Genomic DNA, 18,525 nt, shown 5'->3' on the forward strand with positions numbered 1-18,525 from the left:
AATAAAATTAATAGCCGAAAAATAAAATAAAATAACTAAAATTAAAATTTGTATTTATAATTCTAAATATTCTTATTTATCCTATTAAAATTCAGAAAATAAAATTTCAGTTTAATGTTGAAACCTCCCCGGCAACGGCACGAGCAACTTGACCGTCGCCAGTATACAGGTCAAATTGTAGCAAAATAGATAATTAATAAAGTAGCGGTATCCGCAAATATACGAGTTAAATTGTAATATAGAATAATTTTACAATAAAACACTCTGGAAAATATTCTAAAGGTCGTACAAAAAAAGATTGAATTAAATTTAAATTAATTTTCTAAACTAACAAATCTTAATAGTACTAATCTAAAATTATATTATGAAAAATCAAAATGAAAAGTAATGAATCTAAATATCATAAATTAACTAAAATTAACATCAACCAAATGAGCACCGAAGGCGCCAAGAGTCACCATAGCCTCCACCAAATTCGATTGTTTCCTTAGTCTATTAAACTCATCAATAATGCTAAACACCTTATCGTCACTAGTTCATCCACTAGTCGAGGAGACTCTTAGTGCCAAAACCTCGTTGGAGACAGTGGCGGCCTTGCGCCCCTCCAAAAGTTTGGAATTTTTTTATTGTGCCCCTTAAAATTTTAATTACGTTTTCAAAATTTTTAAATTCTAGGTAAGCTTTACAAAAGTTCTAATTTTTTTTTATTAAACATTCCAGTTTTTTGAAAATTTTTATTAATTCTCTCAAAATTTTTAAAAATTTTAATTAAACTTTCAAAAAAATTTAAATTCTTATTAAGCCACTAATTTCTTTAAAAATTTTAAATAGGTCCCCAAAACTCAATGGCATGTTCTGCCATTAGTGGCTCTTCCGTCACTTCCCGACGAGCCACCGTGATGTGGAAACTCCAGAATCCTTAATCAACGTGTGATTAAAAACAAAAGAGATAGGTTTTTCCCAATGGAACCCTTTGCAGGCTTACTCCCAAAATAATTTGAAAAGTAACAGAAAGGAAAAAAAGAGTTGAATCAGTTCACGTAGAAAAATATATTTTATTCAATTCTGTAAATTTTGACTGGTCAAGCCTTATTTATACAGACACTTACATAATAAATTTGAAAAAGAAATTTAAACTCCTAAAATCTAATTAATTATTCGTTTTTACAAGTGTTATATAATTGAAACTGTAATTAAATAAACAAATAAATATTTAATCTCTTAAATAAAAATTTTAAGTAATATGGTATAAATGCCTTTCTAATTTTTTAAAAAAATCAGTTAAGCCGCTGTGACCTTTTTGCACTCAATTGAGCCCTAAATTAACAAAACTAACCAAATAAGTCCTTTGACCAACATTGATCGTTAAACGCTGACATGGCCATTAACAATGCTGGTGTGGCATTCTATGTCAGCAATAGTTGTTGATGTTGCAATGTCACGTCAGCAAAAAAAATTAATTTTTAAAAAAATTAAAAAGAATATTTAACTTTTTTTTTACTAGAATGAACCTAGACATATAATTTGATCAGGTTCATTCGTTTCAAAGCTTAATTTAAAAAAATAAAAAAAATAGGTCTTTTTATAAATTTTTACAACATTATTAAAATTTATAAAATATGAAATAAAGTTAAAAAATATTTAATAATTAATAAAAATATTTAAAATTAAGTTTAGAATGAATCTAGACATATTATTGTCTAGATTTGCATTGAATCTGGAAAACTATATGTCACTCATTCAAGACAATTTTCCAACTTTATATAAAGTTTAAAAATATTAAAAATTAATTTTCTGTAAAAATTATGTGTATTGATTTTTAATTCAATCCGTACTTTTAGGATATAAAAAATTATAAAATAAATAAATAAAAATAACTTTAAGTTTATTAATCATATGTGTCAAGTTTTTTAAAATGTATCCATATATCAAATTATTTAAAATTTTTAGACTATAAAATAATTGATAAACTTTTTAGGCTACAAATATAATAAAATAATTGATACACTTTTAATTTGATATATTCATACATTTAAAAAAAGCTTTACACGTACAATTAATATAATTAAAATTATTTTATTTATTTATTTTATAAAATATTTTATTTTGTATACATTTTAATAGGTACTAATCATATTAAAACATTGATACACATTATTTTTTAAAAATAATTTTAATATTTTTAAACTTTATATAATGTAAAAATCGTCTTGAATGAATCATAACATATTTAGATTCATTTTGGACTTAACTTTTAAATAGTTTTATTTATTTTATTTATTTTTTATCTTTTGAATTTTATTTAATATTTTTATAAATTTTAATAATGTTCTAAAATTTTATAAATTTTTAAAAGTTAATTTTTTTAAATTTTTTAAAAATAAGTTTTTAATTAAGCTTTTAAATAAATGAACTTGGACAACCATTTGTCCAGGTTCATTTTAGTAAACAATTAAATATTCCTTTTAGTTTTTTTAAAAAAAGTTTGAATTTTGTATGTGAGCACTGTTAATGACCACTCAGCGTTGTAACAATCAACATTGGTCAAAGGGCCTATTTGGCCATGTTTGTTAGTTCAAGGGCTCAATTGGGTGCAAAAAGCTCACAAGAGCTTAATTGATTTTTTTTTGAAAAAATTTAAGAAACTTTTATACCATCAAGCCTATAAAATTCTAAAACTTAGGCTTAAACAATAGAAATTGGTGGCTAAAGAGACTTCCAACTCAAAAATTTTCATATTGAACTCATCCAAAAAATTTTGTTTACGTAATTTTTACTAAAATGATCATAACTTGAGCTTCAAACTTTGATTGACGCGTTTCAAAATGCAATGCGAAGCTAAGAGAGATATCTTTAATCAACAATAGATAACTCAACCTAGAAATGCTCGAATCCCATCCAGAAATACTTCACAAGTTGGTTGATGTTTCATACTTAAACTCAAATGAATTTACCCCTTTTGAGTTTGTATCACGTCGTGGTTGGAGTAAAGGCTCATGGCAACTTGGGTCTAGGTGAGCCAATTGCTCATTACAACGGCATGTTAGGCTATGCAAGTCAATAATAGGTTGAAATGTTGGGTTTAAGGTTTTGGAGTAAATCGACCATGGAGTGAGATGGAGATAAGAGCAAGAGCGATTCAGGATTTGGGGAAAAGCTAGTGTTTTTCCCTTTTTCTTTTTTTGATTTTTTAAGAATCAAGACTAAATTGATAGAACGTGTAAAGTTAATGGCTAAATTTATAGAATTATTTAAAATTAAGACCAAATTAGTAAAAGATGTAAATATTAAAGGGTTGAACTTGTTATCATGTCAATTGAGAAAAGTCACATCAACATTCCGTTAATGAATAAACAGAGGAGTAACTAAAATATTAAACATCGATAACATTCATGACTAAAATAGAAAATCTTTTATGACCTAGGTGAAAAAAGTAGAAATATTTTAATAGTTGGGTGACTAATGGTATAGTTTACCCTTTTTAAAAGGCTTAATATAACATTTGGTACCTGAACTTGATACTATTTTCTAATTTGGTACCTAAACTTTTTTAAGGCCCAATTTGGTACCTGAAGTTAACAGTTTTTTCCTAATTTGGTACCTAAGCCTTCTTTTAGGTTCAAATTGGTACCTAAATTTATTAAATGTTATACAAATTACGCAAAACACTAACGGTGGTAAAATTTTGTTTATTATGCTAGAAGAAATTTATGTTAAAAAAATAGCTATTGAGTTATGCTTAACAAATTAATATTAAATAAGAAAAAAATTTAAAACCTCAAACTAAAAGAAATTCATTATTTCAATTAATAAAATAAATAAATAAATAAAACTAAAAGTAATTGGACTTATAAAATAAAAAAATATATCATATCATCTATCACATAAAAAATAACATTGTTAATATATTGGAGTAATTTGTAAAACATTTGACAAGTATCAAATCGAAAAAAAAAGTCGGTACCAAATTAGGAAAAAGAGTCAAGTTTAGGTATCAAATTGGACTCCAAAAAAGTTTAAGTACCAACGTAAGAAAAAGCGTCAAGTTTAGGTACCAAATTAGGAAAAATTGTCAAATTTAGTTATCAAATTAGACAAAAAAAAGATTTAGGTACTAAATTAAGAAAAAACAAATATGAAATTCAGAAACCAAATATAGCATTTTTAAGAAAAATACTATTTATTAGAAAAGTGGTTAATAAATTACTAGTTCTCAAAGGTAAAAGCGGGTAACTTTCACTGAACATGACTCCACTCCCAACTCACTGCAGCTGTATTTATAAAAACACCCCACATCACCTCAAACGCCAACTTAGAATTCAGCTAAAAATAATCAGCATTTTGTGTCCAATCACAACGACAAAACTCTGTGGATTGAGCAATAATCGCCATGGCAACTTCCGTGAAGAACAACTCACTACCTCCTTCTTTGATCTCAAATCTCAATCAAGTTCTTTTGTCACGACAACAACACACCATTGATCATCAATCTACCAACTCCTCTTCATTACCTTCCCATTCACGCAATGTCGACGAGCCAGATTGTTCTAAACCACTGCTTCTCATCACCAATTGCGAAGGAATCGATTCACCTGGACTCATTTTCCTCGTTCAAGCTCTGCTCTCTGACGCTCGCTTCACTCTCCATGTCTGCGCTCCTCAATCGTCAGTCTCTATTTAAACTCAAATTGTCTTTTCAACTGAAGTTGCCAAAAAAAATTGCAACGTAGTTTAATGTGTAAAGAATTTGTCAGTTTTGAATCAGATCAGAGTGAATCTTAGAAGAGTTTTTCTTTTTTAATTTTGAATTTTGAATTTTCAGGGACAAATCGGTTGCCGGTCATTCCCTGACGATTCGAGAGACGGTTGCAGTATGTTCAGTTGAAATGAGCGGTGCCACTGCTTTTGAAGTTTCAGGTATAAAAGAAGAAGAAGAAAAAAAAAGTAAATTCTACAGCTGTTAATTACGAAAGAGTAAATTCACATCTCGTGACAGGCACACATTTTCTTTATAATCTTTCGACTTAAATTCTCTTCGCGTTAGTATTATGGCTTATGGCGTTTAGTGAGATATTTTGGATCTCTCTCAGTAGAGCTTTACTAAAGATGAAACATATTTTCAATGTTTATCGTCAGGAACTCCTGTGGATTGTGTCTCCTTAGCTCTGTCTGGAGCATTGTTTTCATGGTCAAAGCCTGTTTTGGTATGCACTTCTACATCTAATTGTTGATTCTAGAATTGAGATTGTCCAATGCATGTCTTAATGCTGTATTTTATTTGTAAAAAAAAAAAAACTTTAGGCGATTAGTGGAATTAACAGAGGATCAAGCTGTGGTCGCAACATGTAAGTAATTTGTTTTCTTCATGTCCTATATTTTATGCCCTGTCTTTCCTTTATTTTGGTTACATTTGACTGCCATTGTCTCAAAGCTAATTTTTTTTCTTTTCAATGTACATCATTTATTACCATTAGGTTCTACTCAGGAGCTGTTGCTGCAGCTAGAGAGGCACTAATTTGTGGTGTGCCATCACTTTGTCTATCATTCGACTGGTAAAACATTATTTTCTTTCTAAACACGTTCCACTCTTTTTGTGGATCTATAATGAATTTATGTTTGTATTAAATTCAGGAAGAAAGATGTTAGCGGTGAAAGTGATTTGAAAAATGCAGCCGATCTTTGTTTGCCTTTAATATCAGCGGCTGTAAGAGATATTGAGAGGGGAAAGTTCCCAGAAAGTTGCTTACTGAATATAGAAATCCCATCTTCTCCCCTAGCAAACAAGGTAAGCCTTTACAAAAATATATAATTGCTCTAGTTCTCATGCTGATAATTCAAGAGAAACAGTACCCGAAGAGTTGATGCTTGAAAATATGCAGAGAATGTTCAAACTCCAAACCCCTAATCATTATTGCTATTACAAATTTGATATGTTAAATAGATGAGTGTAATCTGATTAATACGGTGATAAATTAGGCATCTATAGATGGGTGCAAATCAAGCAGAACTGTATATAACATAAGCAGTAATTTGATTAGATCCGGTCAGAAATCTAACAATTTCATTTCCCACATGAGAATGCAGTTCATAATTCATATATTTATTGGCACTGATTGTGCGTTACAGGGATTCAAACTGACCAGGCAGAGCTTATGGAGGTCACCTTTAAGCTGGAAAGCTGTATCAGCAAATAGGCACCCTGCTGCAGGCCAATACCTGTCGAATCAGCAAAGCCTTGGTATTAAACTTGCACAACTCAGCCGGGATGCCTCCGCTGCCGTAAGTACCAGTCACACACAAAAATGTCTCCAGGTTTTAATTCAAAGGCGACCTTGCTTTAGCGTTAGTATTTAAATGACCCATTTTTTGGCTTTAACAGGGTGCAGCGAGGCGCTTGAACTCGCATAGGAAGAATGTTGAGATTGAATCTGTTGGTATTGCTGGGAAATTTAATGGCCAACAAACAGTGAAAAAATACTTTCGCTTAGAGGTAAGAAAAAAATAACTTACTACTACTGCAAGCAAGCATTTGTTGTTGAAGCAGATTTTGGCAGTATATTCATTTCATTTTCTAAATCACTAAGTTTATGCATTCATGTGTAAGCAGTTATTGGAGAAGGAGACAGAAAAGGCAGATGATAATTTAGATTTTAAAGCAGTAGAAGACGGATATGTGAGTTGGAATTTGTCCTTTATAACATAACTCTTGATAAATCTTTTCTCTTATAAATTGCTTATTTGGTTTTATATTTCTTGGATGGCCCATGGCAGGTTGCTGTAACTCCTTTATCTTTATCTTCAACCGATCAATCCAAGATTGAAACTGAGGTTTCAAGCTGGATCTCTGCTGCACTTGGCAGGGAACAACGAAGCTAGGTTTCCTCTGTGACCATTTTCTCCCTGCTACTTATTTTGTGGATTCCATTTCTTTTTGTTCTTTTTAAATGAAATGTCTCTTTGTATCAGATTAGTATGGTCACACCAACCCCAAAGGAGAGTGATGTTTGATTTTGTGAATTATAGCAATTTACCTCCCAAAAAAAGGAGTGGGTTAACTATGATTTAAGCTCTAAGTTTGTATATCTTGGCGTATTGTGTGGTGCTAAAAGTTGCTTGGCAGCAAATGGCAACTCATATTTATTCAATGTGATTAACCATGAAAAACATCTTACTGGACGGCAACTAACAACCATAAATGTTAAACAGTACGTATCTATAATTGCTTCATTTGAAGACAGTTAAATGTTCTCACCAAAAACAACAGTTAAATGCGTATGGAGTTGTATCTTGATTAAAAAGAAAAGAAAAGAAAGAAAAGGTAATTAAATATAATAAAAGAAGAAAGGAAAATAAATTATAGGGTAAAAGAATCTATTAATCAGGTACTCACCTTCTGAAGAATTGAGAAAAAAAGGTTTTGAATCAGAATTGTAGCAAAAGAAATAGAGTAAAAAAAAGTATGTTACTTTTGTATTGTTATTGTGTGTTTAAGTAATTTTTTTATATAAGTTTAGCTGTATTAATAATTTATTTTATTTGTCAATTCCAAGCAATCTATTCCCACATTTCCTACCCTCAATTATAAAACATAATTTAATTTATAATTTTAATGACAAATTTATATTATTTTATATATTATATTCTTATTGTATCTTAAATACCATATTTTTAATGATTTAACATAATAATTTAATTTTAATTCTAAATTTATTAAGGGTAAATTACACCAACAATCACTCAACTTCAGGGTAGTTGACAAAATTGTTACCTGGGTTTCATTTCAGTCACTCAACTTTAGAAAAATAACAAAACAGTCACTAACATTATCAAAAAGTGACAAATCAGTCACTTATTAACATTTTCTGGTACTGTCTTAACGAGACTGCTGATGTGGCAAGCTAACTAGTTGATGTGGCCAATTAACTAGTTGATGTGGCCAGTTAACTTGCCATGTTGGTGAAGCAATGGAAGGGTCAAGGTTTTACACGGGTTTAGGGAAAAAATCTGAAGAGTTAGGTTGGTTTAGGGCAAACAAATAGAAATTGGTTGTGATTAAGGGGAGGAGGAAAAGAAAATCGATTTGGGAAAAAAATAACAAGGATTTGGGTTAGAAATCGATTAGGGAATCGATTAAGGTTGGTTTAGGGCTAGAAAATCGATTAACAAGGTCTAGGGTTAGAAATTGATCGGTATTTTCTGTTTGGGAAGAAAAGAAGATAAAATGAGAAACCTATTAGTGTTTTTGGTTCTCACCGCCAATGGTCAATAGAAGAGAAGTTGCCAATGTTGGTACATCCACTATAACGGGTAAGTTTCTGTATTTAGTTTTGATTTTTTAAATTTAGGGTTATTTAGATTTAGGGTTGTCTAAATTTAAATTTTGAAAAATGTTGCATCCACATGGGGTTCTTTCGGTTTAGTTTTTGATTTTTTGGATTTAGGGTTATTTCAATTTTGGTTTCATTTGTTATTAACGTGCATGACAAATTTTGATTTCATTTGTTATTCACATGGGGTTTAGGGTCTGCTTATTAAAGTGAATGGCAGATACTATGTATGGTATGCCATGGGCATGATGTTGTGTATGTCATGTTTATTGTTTGTATCAAACTGAATGGTAGATATTGTGTATAGTATGCCATGTTTATTATTTGTATCAAATAGTATCAAGTTTGGTTATTGTTTGGCTATTAAGAGACAAATATGTTCCTAGTTTCAAATATCAATTGGATTAAATTTGTTCTTTAGCTTCTATATTGTATTGTTTGTATTAAATTATTTTTGTATTGGTTATTGTGCATCACGTTGTATTAATTTGTTTGGTCATTGCCTATGTTGTATTAAATTGTTTGGTTTTTATCTGCCTTTATTGACTGTAAATTTGTTTGGAAGGTTTAATTGATGATAATATTAATGAGAGTGAAAAAGAAATGTCTGATTTTGATGTGTCTAATAGTGATGTGTCTATTAATGATGTATCTAATAGTGATGTGTCTAATAGGATATGGGTTAATCTAGATGGTTTAAACATGGATGATATAGAAGTAAGGGAACTGTGTGATAGTGATGATTCTGGGAGGTTAGATGATTCACATGAATCTGACTTAGATGGCCAAAATTGGCCTGAGTTCAACCTAGACAATGACATGAGTAATCTTAAACTTCAGGTTGGAATGTTATTTAAGTCCAAAGATAGTATAAAAGAAGCTGCCAAGCAGTATGGTAGGCTGAATAGTTATTTTATTAAGTTCTCTAAAAATGATCTAAAGAGGTTAAAGGCAGTCTGCAGTGAAAAATGTTCTTAGTTCATATGGGCCTCTAGACTAAACCCTAATGACACTATAGGCCAGACTTGGCAAATTAGAAGTTCAAACCCTAATAATACTTGCTCTAAAGTCAATAAAAATAAGAATGTAACTTCAGGTTGGATAGGTCAACATTATAAAGAAAAGTTCATTACTGATCCTAATTATTCTTTGACATCAATGCAACAAGATGTCAAAAGATATTTCTTTTTCCTTGTCTCACTAACTAAATGTAGGAGGGCTAAACTTAGGGCATTGGAATTAATTGAAGGAGCTCATAAGGCTCAATATGAGAAGATTTATGAGTCTTTGTTGAAGGTTAGAACCCAAAATGAGGGGACAACAACAATATGTTATTTGGATAACAAGTTGTTTCAAAGGATGTATGTCTGTCTACAGGCATGCAAAGATGGATATATGATTGATTATAAGAGGATAATAGGTTTAGATGGATGTTTCTTAAAAGGCTGCTTTGGTGGCTACCCACTGGCAGTTGTTGGGATAGATGCAAATAATGTCATCTATCCTATTGTATATGCTACTGTCGAAAGTGAAAACCAAGCATCATGGCTCTGGTTCTTGGAGTTGCTCACACTAGACTTGGAAATTGTGAGCTCATACCAGATATCTTTCGTGTTTGACAAACAAAAGGTAAAACTTTATTTGTCTACTTTGTTTTATGTTGTTTTTGTTTAGGGTTTATGGTATGTCAAAGAATTAAAATATGTTTGTTCTATTTGCAGGGACTTTTAGAAGCAATATATATGTTGTTTCCTAATGCAGAAACAAGACACTGTGTTAGACACCTACATGCTAATTTCAAGAAAGTTGGTTTCTTGACAAATGAATTGAAAGATTTACTTTGGAAAGCTACCAGAGCAAGCACTCCAAAGGATTTTGAGGATGTCATGGCTGAATTGAAGAATACCAATCAACATGTTTATGATTGGTTGAACGAAAAGAACCCTACTCACTGATCAAGGTCCCCCTTCTCAATTAGGAGCCAGTCTGACATGTTGGTGAATAATCTTTTTGAATGATTTAACAAGGTAAACCTCTATTTTTTTATGTTACTTACTAATCATTAAGGACATGTAGTTCACTAATCCTTAATGTTGCTTGCTAGTAGGTGCTATTGGAAGCAAAAGGGAAACCTATTCTAACCATGATGGAAATAATTAGGACCAAGATTATGTTGCCAATTGTTAAGAAGAAAAAAGAAGTTGAGAAAATTAAAAGAATCTTATGTTAAAAGATCAGGAAAAAGCTGGATGTCAATATCAAAGATTCACTGAGGTAAATTTACCCTTTTTAATATATTGATGCCTTTATTCTGTCTTGTGTACAATTGCTAGTAGGGATGATCACATGTTGTTGGACCAATACATGTATGTCTTTATTCTGCCATTTTTAAATATATTTATGTCTTGTGTATAATTGTTGGTGGGGCTGATCGCATGTTGTTTTTAATATTTTTTAGTGACTTTTTTTTAGGTGTGTTCCATCACATGTTGGTGGGGACAGGTGTCATGTTGAATGTGGCCCAGACAGTCAGCATGTTGTAGACACAATTGAGAATTCTTGCTCTTGCAAGAATTGGGATCTCACTGGCATTCATTGCATGCATGCAGTAGCTATCATTCATCTAAAAGATTAGCTCCCAAAAACCTATGTGCAAACCTGGTACACCAAGCAAACCCAACTTGCCATTTACTCTAACTTCATAGGCCCAATAAGGGGTCCTAATTAATAAGCTTTTGTGCCAAACATGCTGCCAATACTGCCTCCTACATTAAGAAGGCCACTTGGCAGACCTACTAAGGTGAGAAGGAAAGAACCTAATGAACCATAAACAACAAAAAGGTTGAGCAAGAGAGGGGTGGAAATGAGGTGTATTAAATGCAACAAAATAGGCCACAATAAGAGGAGTTGCAAAGGGGAATTTGGCAAAAACATTCCAGTAAGACATCTGCCTTTACTTCATTATATTACTTAATTTATGAATTTGTTTGATGAATTTTTTTTATGGATTTCACTTGTTCATATAAGTCAAAAGACACAAAGTTGGTGTTCACAGCCAAGTGCTTGCCCTAACTCAGCAACAATCTACCCCAAACAAGCAAGAGACTACCCCAACTCAGTAGGAGGCTGACCCAACTCAGTTACAAACTGCCTCAACTCCTCAACAATCTACCCCAACTCACCAACAAGATGCTGCCCCAAGAGAAAAGCTTCCATTTAAGAGGAAACCAACCACTATTAGAAGGATGTCTTTTACTCAAGAGTCATATGTGACAGACTAATGATGACATTGTGAATAGGACTTTATTTTGTTAAACTTTTTGAACTTGTGTAAATTTGCTTATACTTGCTACAAATTTATTAACTTTAAGTAGATTTTTCTTTTTGTAAATTTGCCTATGATTGCTACTATTATCTAAAATTAGGTATATAGTCACTGGATTTTTTTTTGTAAATTTTCCTACAATTAAAATATGTTCAATTGTATTTAATTGTAGGCAAATTTGGCAATAGTTTGCCTTTCCTTTTGTAAACAGTTTGGCCTTAATATATGAGCATTGATCCATGCAATTTGACAATAGTTTGCCCTTCTAATATGTTTTTGTTTTTGTTTTTCATCTATTTTATCTCTTCTAACATATGAGCATTGATACATGCAATGTAAGAAAAAAAAACCAAATACTCTTTCAAGTCTTAAAAGAAGATTAAACATTTAGAAATTCAAATGACATGAAATACAAATGTGTGAAAATACCGGACCATTACAATAACCAAATATTCTCTCATTACATTTAGCAAACTTCTACCCTTTACAGGCCATTACATTTAGGACCCAACTCACCATGAATGAATAACATAACTAGTATACTAGAAGCCACATAAGCTGGTTTTCGGTGCTAACAACAACATAAGCTAGTTTAGGGTTTAAAAATAGACATAATATTACAAATACAAGCACCAAAAATCATGTTTTTCTCTCTCTCCTCCTTGCATCCTTCAATGTCCTCACTTTTTTTAAGACCCAACAACACAATTTGTGAATAGGGCGTCAATAATGGATCAAACCAGGTGAAAAAATGACATGGTTTTCGAAACCCACTCCCAAACTTCTTACAACCAAAAAACTTCCTACTTGAGTCGAAATTGGAACAACATGTGTTTAATTTGGCTGGGTTTCCATAATAGCACACCGGAATCATGAGCTGCATCTTTATTTTTTCTCATCATCATCATCATCATCATCATCTTCTTCTTCTTCTTCTTCTTCTTTTTCTTCTTCTTCTTCTCCTTTTGCCAAAATGTTGTTATTTTAGATCCAAGCCTTATCCTAGTTGAATGGGCTTATATAAAATTGTCTGCTAATTCATATCAGAATGAGTTTGCTGGCTTGAGTGGTAAGGAGTTGGTGTGCTGAGGGTCCTATGTTCGAACCCCTATGTTAACGAGGTTGTTAATTTTTTCTTCTGGTGTCTATTAGAGGTTGGAAGTAACCGGGATTCTGAGGTGGTTGTGAGTTAGTGGGTTAGTGGGAGAAAAATAGGGGATATGTTAGATATCTTTTATTTTTATTTTTCAAAATTTTAATTAATTTTTTCCTCTTCTTCCAAAATTTGACGTCGATTTATGTTTCTTCATTTTTTTGTCAATTTCTCTTTTCTTGTTCTTTCTATCTTCATCTCCTTGTTAATTTCGATGCTTTCGGCTCATTGTTTTCTTGTATTTTGTAATGAATCGTGAAGAACATGGCTCTTCTCTTGTAGAATCGTAGTCGAAATTATTTGAGTTGTTGCGGTTCTGGTGGTCTCGGGTGTGTTCTCACATCAAAATTGAAATAGGTGTGTCCCCAAAATGTAAAAAATTGAGCTTCAATGAAAGCCGAAAAACCATACTGTCGATGCCACACGAGCGTGTGCCTGGTCGTGTGGTTGGCCATGTACAAGACACAACCGTGTGTTTGATGAGGGCATGGCCGTGTACAAGACACGGCTGTGTGATGGTGTGAGTGTGGCCGTGTAGGCCACACGGGCTAGGCCCAGTTGGGCGTGCCTGTGTGGGCTCATAATGCTGAAATTTTCTTTAGGGTCGCACAGGTTTTGCCGATCGACTGTGGGCCTACTGTAGGGTCGGTAAGGGCTAACCAAACCCTAAAATTTTATGAATCGGTAGACTAATATTCTGCACTGAGTATGACATGATTATGTATGTCTGATTATTCTATTAAATATATGTTTGATATCTATATATGAGCATGTACGCATGATATTTCCGTATCTGTAATCTGTAATTATCATTGGGGTGGGAATTGTATATGTGGAGGAAGTGTTCTGTATGGTGACCTTCGCCTATATTCTGGCAGCTTGGCTGCATATTATCTGATATGTGTCGTAATGACACAATACGGTGTGTAGGGATGGGTGGGTGTTTTTAACCCCACATGGTGTGATAAGATGGTCGGAGTTGGTGTGTAGAAGATGGGGGTAGGATTCTGTATATCTATTCTGCATATCTGATTCTGTTATTTGTATCTGTAAAGGACTTATGTAACGAATCGATAGTCACGGGTGTCAAAAAGTGCATTTTTGAGACTCCGTTATCTTAAATCAGACTCGTAAATATTTATTAAAAATATTTACGAAGCTAGTTGTGTGGTTAATTAGGTTATTGTTAGGTGAATTTGCATGAATTAAGAGAAATTAGGTATAAGAACTAAATTACATAATGGGTGAAAGTTGAATTATAGATTAAAGAAAATTTAAAGGGACTAAATAAGAAATTATGCCATTGCTTATAAATGAGTGGCATAAGATAGATATTTATAAAACTTGAAGTTAAAATATATATTATAATATTATAATATTCTATCTTAATTATTAAGTATATATATTATATTATATATTATAATAAGTAAATATAATAAATAAAAGAAAAAAAGAAATAGAAACGAAACATAATAGAAACGAAACAGGAGAAAAAGAAAGAAAAGAAAAGGGAAAGAAATAAAGGAGAAATTAAGGTTTCAAAGTTCAAAGCTTAATTGGTAAGTCAATTTAGTCAATTTTCTTGTAATTTTTATGTTTTCGAATCCTAGTATTAAATATTACTTAACCTATGTTTAAATTTTAGAAAATATTGAATTTTTAGATGTTGTACATGTTGAATAATTTAAGTATTTGAGATTAAATTGATAGAATTTTAAGTTAGAAATGAAAAAGTGATTGAATTGTAAAATAAATTATAAGTTTTGAGTATTAGGGACTAAATTGTAAAAATTTCAAAATTTAGAAACTTGAGTGAAATTAGAGAGTTGAATTTAGTCTAAATTGGAAATTGAATGAAAATATAGAATTATTTTTGAAGAAATAAAGTTAGTCTCGGTTTAGGGACTAAATTGGAATTTAGACAAAAGTTGAATAAAAAATGAAATATTCAATGTGAAATTGTATTGTATTGATGAATTTTAATTGTTTTAATTCCGTAGCTAACGTCGTACCTGAATCTTTGACTAAAAAGGGAAAAGATAAAGCCGACGAGGAATAGCACGAAATTTTCGGTTTGTATTTATATAATCTGAATTTAGTTGTTAATTGTTATAATTCAATTTAATGTATATGGTAAGTGTTGAGGTGAGAATTATTGAGTTTTGCAATTGAAATGGATTGATTTAGTATGTGATGAATTTATTAAATTTATATTAATTGAATTGGTATATATATATTGATTATATATTGATTATTTGAATTGAATTGGATATTGGTTGTATTTGAAAAGTGAAATTAAACCCTATTAACTGTATCGGGTTGAGTCGGATATAAATGGCATACCATAGGATTGGAAGAGTTCAGGGATTTCTTCGACTTCGAGTCGATGAGACAGTGGGTGTCAAATTATTACTTCGAATAAATTCGATGAGGTACTGGGTACCAATTTACTTCGGCATGGCCGATGAGACACTGGGTGTCAACTTATTGCTTCAAATTATCCGATGAGGCACTCGGTGCCAAACTGGTGTGTTTTGGTTGGATCCGTGTATCCGTCCGAGTCCGTGTCATGTTAATAGAGGTTATTGAATAAAATAGTGTTGTGAATGATATTGAGTGGTGATTTGAAATATGGTTAGAGACATATGATTTGTGTATTTATGAATTGAATATGAATGAACAATATTGTTGTACAAATGATTTGTGTTCATATTGTGAAAAGCTATCTGGGATAGCAAATGATAAAAATTGAATGTGTTATAAATACCTTATTTATGAATTGAATAATTGTATGACTATAGTTATTGTATGTTATATTATTTTACTTTTAAGCATTCAGATTATAGAAATACCAATGAGTTTATACTCTGCGTACGGTTTGTTTTCCATGTGCAGGTTAGGTTAAAGTCAGATTGCCAATTCAGCATCCATCAACGATCCCGAACTCAAAACGTGGTGGTGTATATTTCTTTTTGTGTTAGCATGTACCTAAGATGTCTTATGTTTGTCATTTGGGAAGTGAATGTAAATGATGTTATAAAATGATATTGGTTACTTATATACATGATTATACGTGTTAAGTTGAGGTTTAATATGAAATGTTTAAGTTGATGCATAAGTGAGAGTGATATAGGCAAATTTGAGTTGAAATTGGTATTAATTTAAAATTGACTTAAATGGTGTTTTATTTGATTGTTTTGATAATATATGTGAAGTACCTATAAGGGTACATTGGTTAGGAAACTAGGATGACTATTTTGACATGTTTTAAAGGTATTAAATCGTGTTTTAAATGATTGAACGGTTGGTTTTTGAGTTGCTTGGTGTTCAAGGTTGCAGGGAAGGGTAAACTTGATGTTTAAGGTTCATTTTGAGTCCACACGGGCGTGTGACTGGACCTTGTGAGACACACAGCTAACACATGGGCATGTGTCCCTTGCACCTAGGAAAAATTTTAAAATTTTACGAAAAATTCCTGGAGTACCTGATTTAGTCCCGATTTGTTTCTAACACATATTTTGAGCCTCGAGGGCTCATAAAAGGGACAATATGATTAAATTATGATGTGTATGCTAGATGATTATATAATGTTCATATTTGATCTCAAAAGTCCAGTAATGCTTTAGGAGGTGTTACAACTTAGGTCCAAATCTGAATCTGATTGTATATGTAAATTCTGTATGAATAGCATGTCTATTTCTATTGGGTTACACACTGAGTTTACGAAATCTCATTTATGTCTGTCTGTTCTGTTCAGGTAATCCACGGACATAGGCGGATCGGTGTGACGGAGCCTCACGGTGACCATGAGTTCGTAACTGTTTAAGATTATGATTTATTTATTTAAGGATTATTTTCTGGGATTTTTGTAATTTATGGACTCTTCGGACTGTTTGATTTTATTTTTGGATTTGGATTTTTGGACTTGAATTTTTATTTGTGATAGTTGGGTAAAACATGGTTTTTACTAAAACAATGGTTTTCCGAAAATACGAAAGGGATTTCTAAATATAACGAACTCTAATACTTCCGCTATAAATTATGTTTTGACGATTAATTGTTTAAATAACACTTTCAGTAATAGTTTTTAACGAATAAAGGTTACAAAGCTTTAACGAAATAACTCTGTTTTCAAAACCTTCCTTTGTGACATTTCCCGATTCGGCCATAACGTCTAGGCCGGGTTTGGGGTGTTGCATCTTTTTCTCTTCTTCTATTGCTTAAACCCTAAATTGGTGCTAAAAGGACTATTTAAATTGGTGCGAACCAGCCAACTAGATGGTTAATGACACCAAGCAATTCGTCATCTGCCATGTCACTTTGTCGTTACGTCTGTAACGAAAAATGGTTAAAAGGACTATTTTGTTATTTTTCTAAAGTTGAGTGACTGAAATGAAACCTAAGTGGCTTTTTTGTCAATTGCTCCAAATTTGAGTGACTTTTGGTGTAATTTACTCATTTATTAACTTAATAATTAAATTGTAAGTACGGATAATATGAGAGAAATGAAGGTCTCTGAACAAATCATCGTGAATTTAAAGCAACCTAATCTTCTAGCTTTGGGTAAAAAGGGTCCTAGCCTAGCTGATTAGCCTATCCATATTCCATTTGCCTTTCAGTTGGCACCCAAAGTGACAAAGTCACACAGTATAATATATATAAGTACTAGTTTTGAATTTTTTAAATTAATAATAATATATTTTATTATTAATAATATTATAAATTAATATTAAAATAATATTTTTTATTATTATCATATAATAATAAAATTAATATTAATTAATATAATAGTATATTAATGTAAAATTAATTAATTTGGTTAATAGGTGTTAAAAGTAACATGTTTTAGTCTCATTCGTAATGCATTTTTGGGTGATTATTCGACATAAATGGTGAATGTTATGCTCCTAATACTTTAAATTCATGTTTTTATACTTAGGAGAGCATTTGAGAGCAAAAAGAGTGGAAAATGAGTGAAAACTGGAAAATCAGAGTAAGTTATAGGAGCCACACGGGCTGAGCCCTTCCACACGGCCTAGACACACGGCCGTGTGAGCCACATGGGCTGCTACACGGCCATGTGGCTGGTCGTATCAATTTTGCGAATTGCATTCCAAACAGCAAAAAAACGCAATTTTTAGGGCTTTTCAGGCATTTTGAGACCTATATATGACAAAAATAAGAAGATAAGAGAGAGATGTCATAGAATATTCAAGAAAACAACTAGAAAAACACCATTGAAGTATATTTCCATCAAGATTGAAGACCCCCTTTTGATTTCTTTGGAGATTATTATGAGTTTCTTTGTTTTTTATGGTTATACTGTCTTTGGGATGCTTTTATTTGCATGTATGAACTAATTTTCTAAATACCTAGGGGAGATGAACCCTATGATGAATTCTGTCTTTTGATTTTTACTTTATGCAATAAAGACTTAGATATTGTTCTCCATTATGTGTGTTTAATTCTTAGTTTGATATTTCTAGATTATTGATCCATATTTGATGTACTTAAATTAGATGAGGAATAAACCTTATTTAAGAGTAGATCTAGTGTATGCAATCCTAGAAATATGACAACATAAATCTACCGGATTAGAGTCAAATCTAATAGGGGAATCCATAGATCAAGTTAATGCGATAATAGGTGTTTAATTAGAAAGAAATTTTAATTAATCAACCTTGAGTCAGTTGCTCTTATTTTTGAAGAGAGACATTAGC

General features: G+C 31.6%; 1 protein-coding gene across 1 annotated transcript; it reads left to right on the forward strand.

The window, feature by feature from the left end:
• Nucleotides 1-4,302: 4,302 nt before the first annotated feature.
• Nucleotides 4,303-7,058, forward strand: LOC105774602 (hypothetical protein). Its single transcript, XM_012597148.2, has 10 exons — nt 4,303-4,665; nt 4,823-4,917; nt 5,137-5,204; nt 5,302-5,345; nt 5,475-5,552; nt 5,632-5,785; nt 6,127-6,279; nt 6,380-6,490; nt 6,608-6,673; nt 6,772-7,058. Exons 1-10 carry the CDS (start codon nt 4,391-4,393, stop codon nt 6,874-6,876), a joined length of 1,149 nt encoding a protein of 382 aa, XP_012452602.1. The 5' UTR covers nt 4,303-4,390; the 3' UTR covers nt 6,877-7,058.
• The last annotated feature ends 11,467 nt before the right edge of the window (nt 7,059-18,525 follow it).

This window comes from Gossypium raimondii, chromosome 6 (assembly GCF_025698545.1).
Source record: "Gossypium raimondii isolate GPD5lz chromosome 6, ASM2569854v1, whole genome shotgun sequence".
Classification (NCBI taxonomy): domain Eukaryota; kingdom Viridiplantae; phylum Streptophyta; class Magnoliopsida; order Malvales; family Malvaceae; genus Gossypium; species Gossypium raimondii.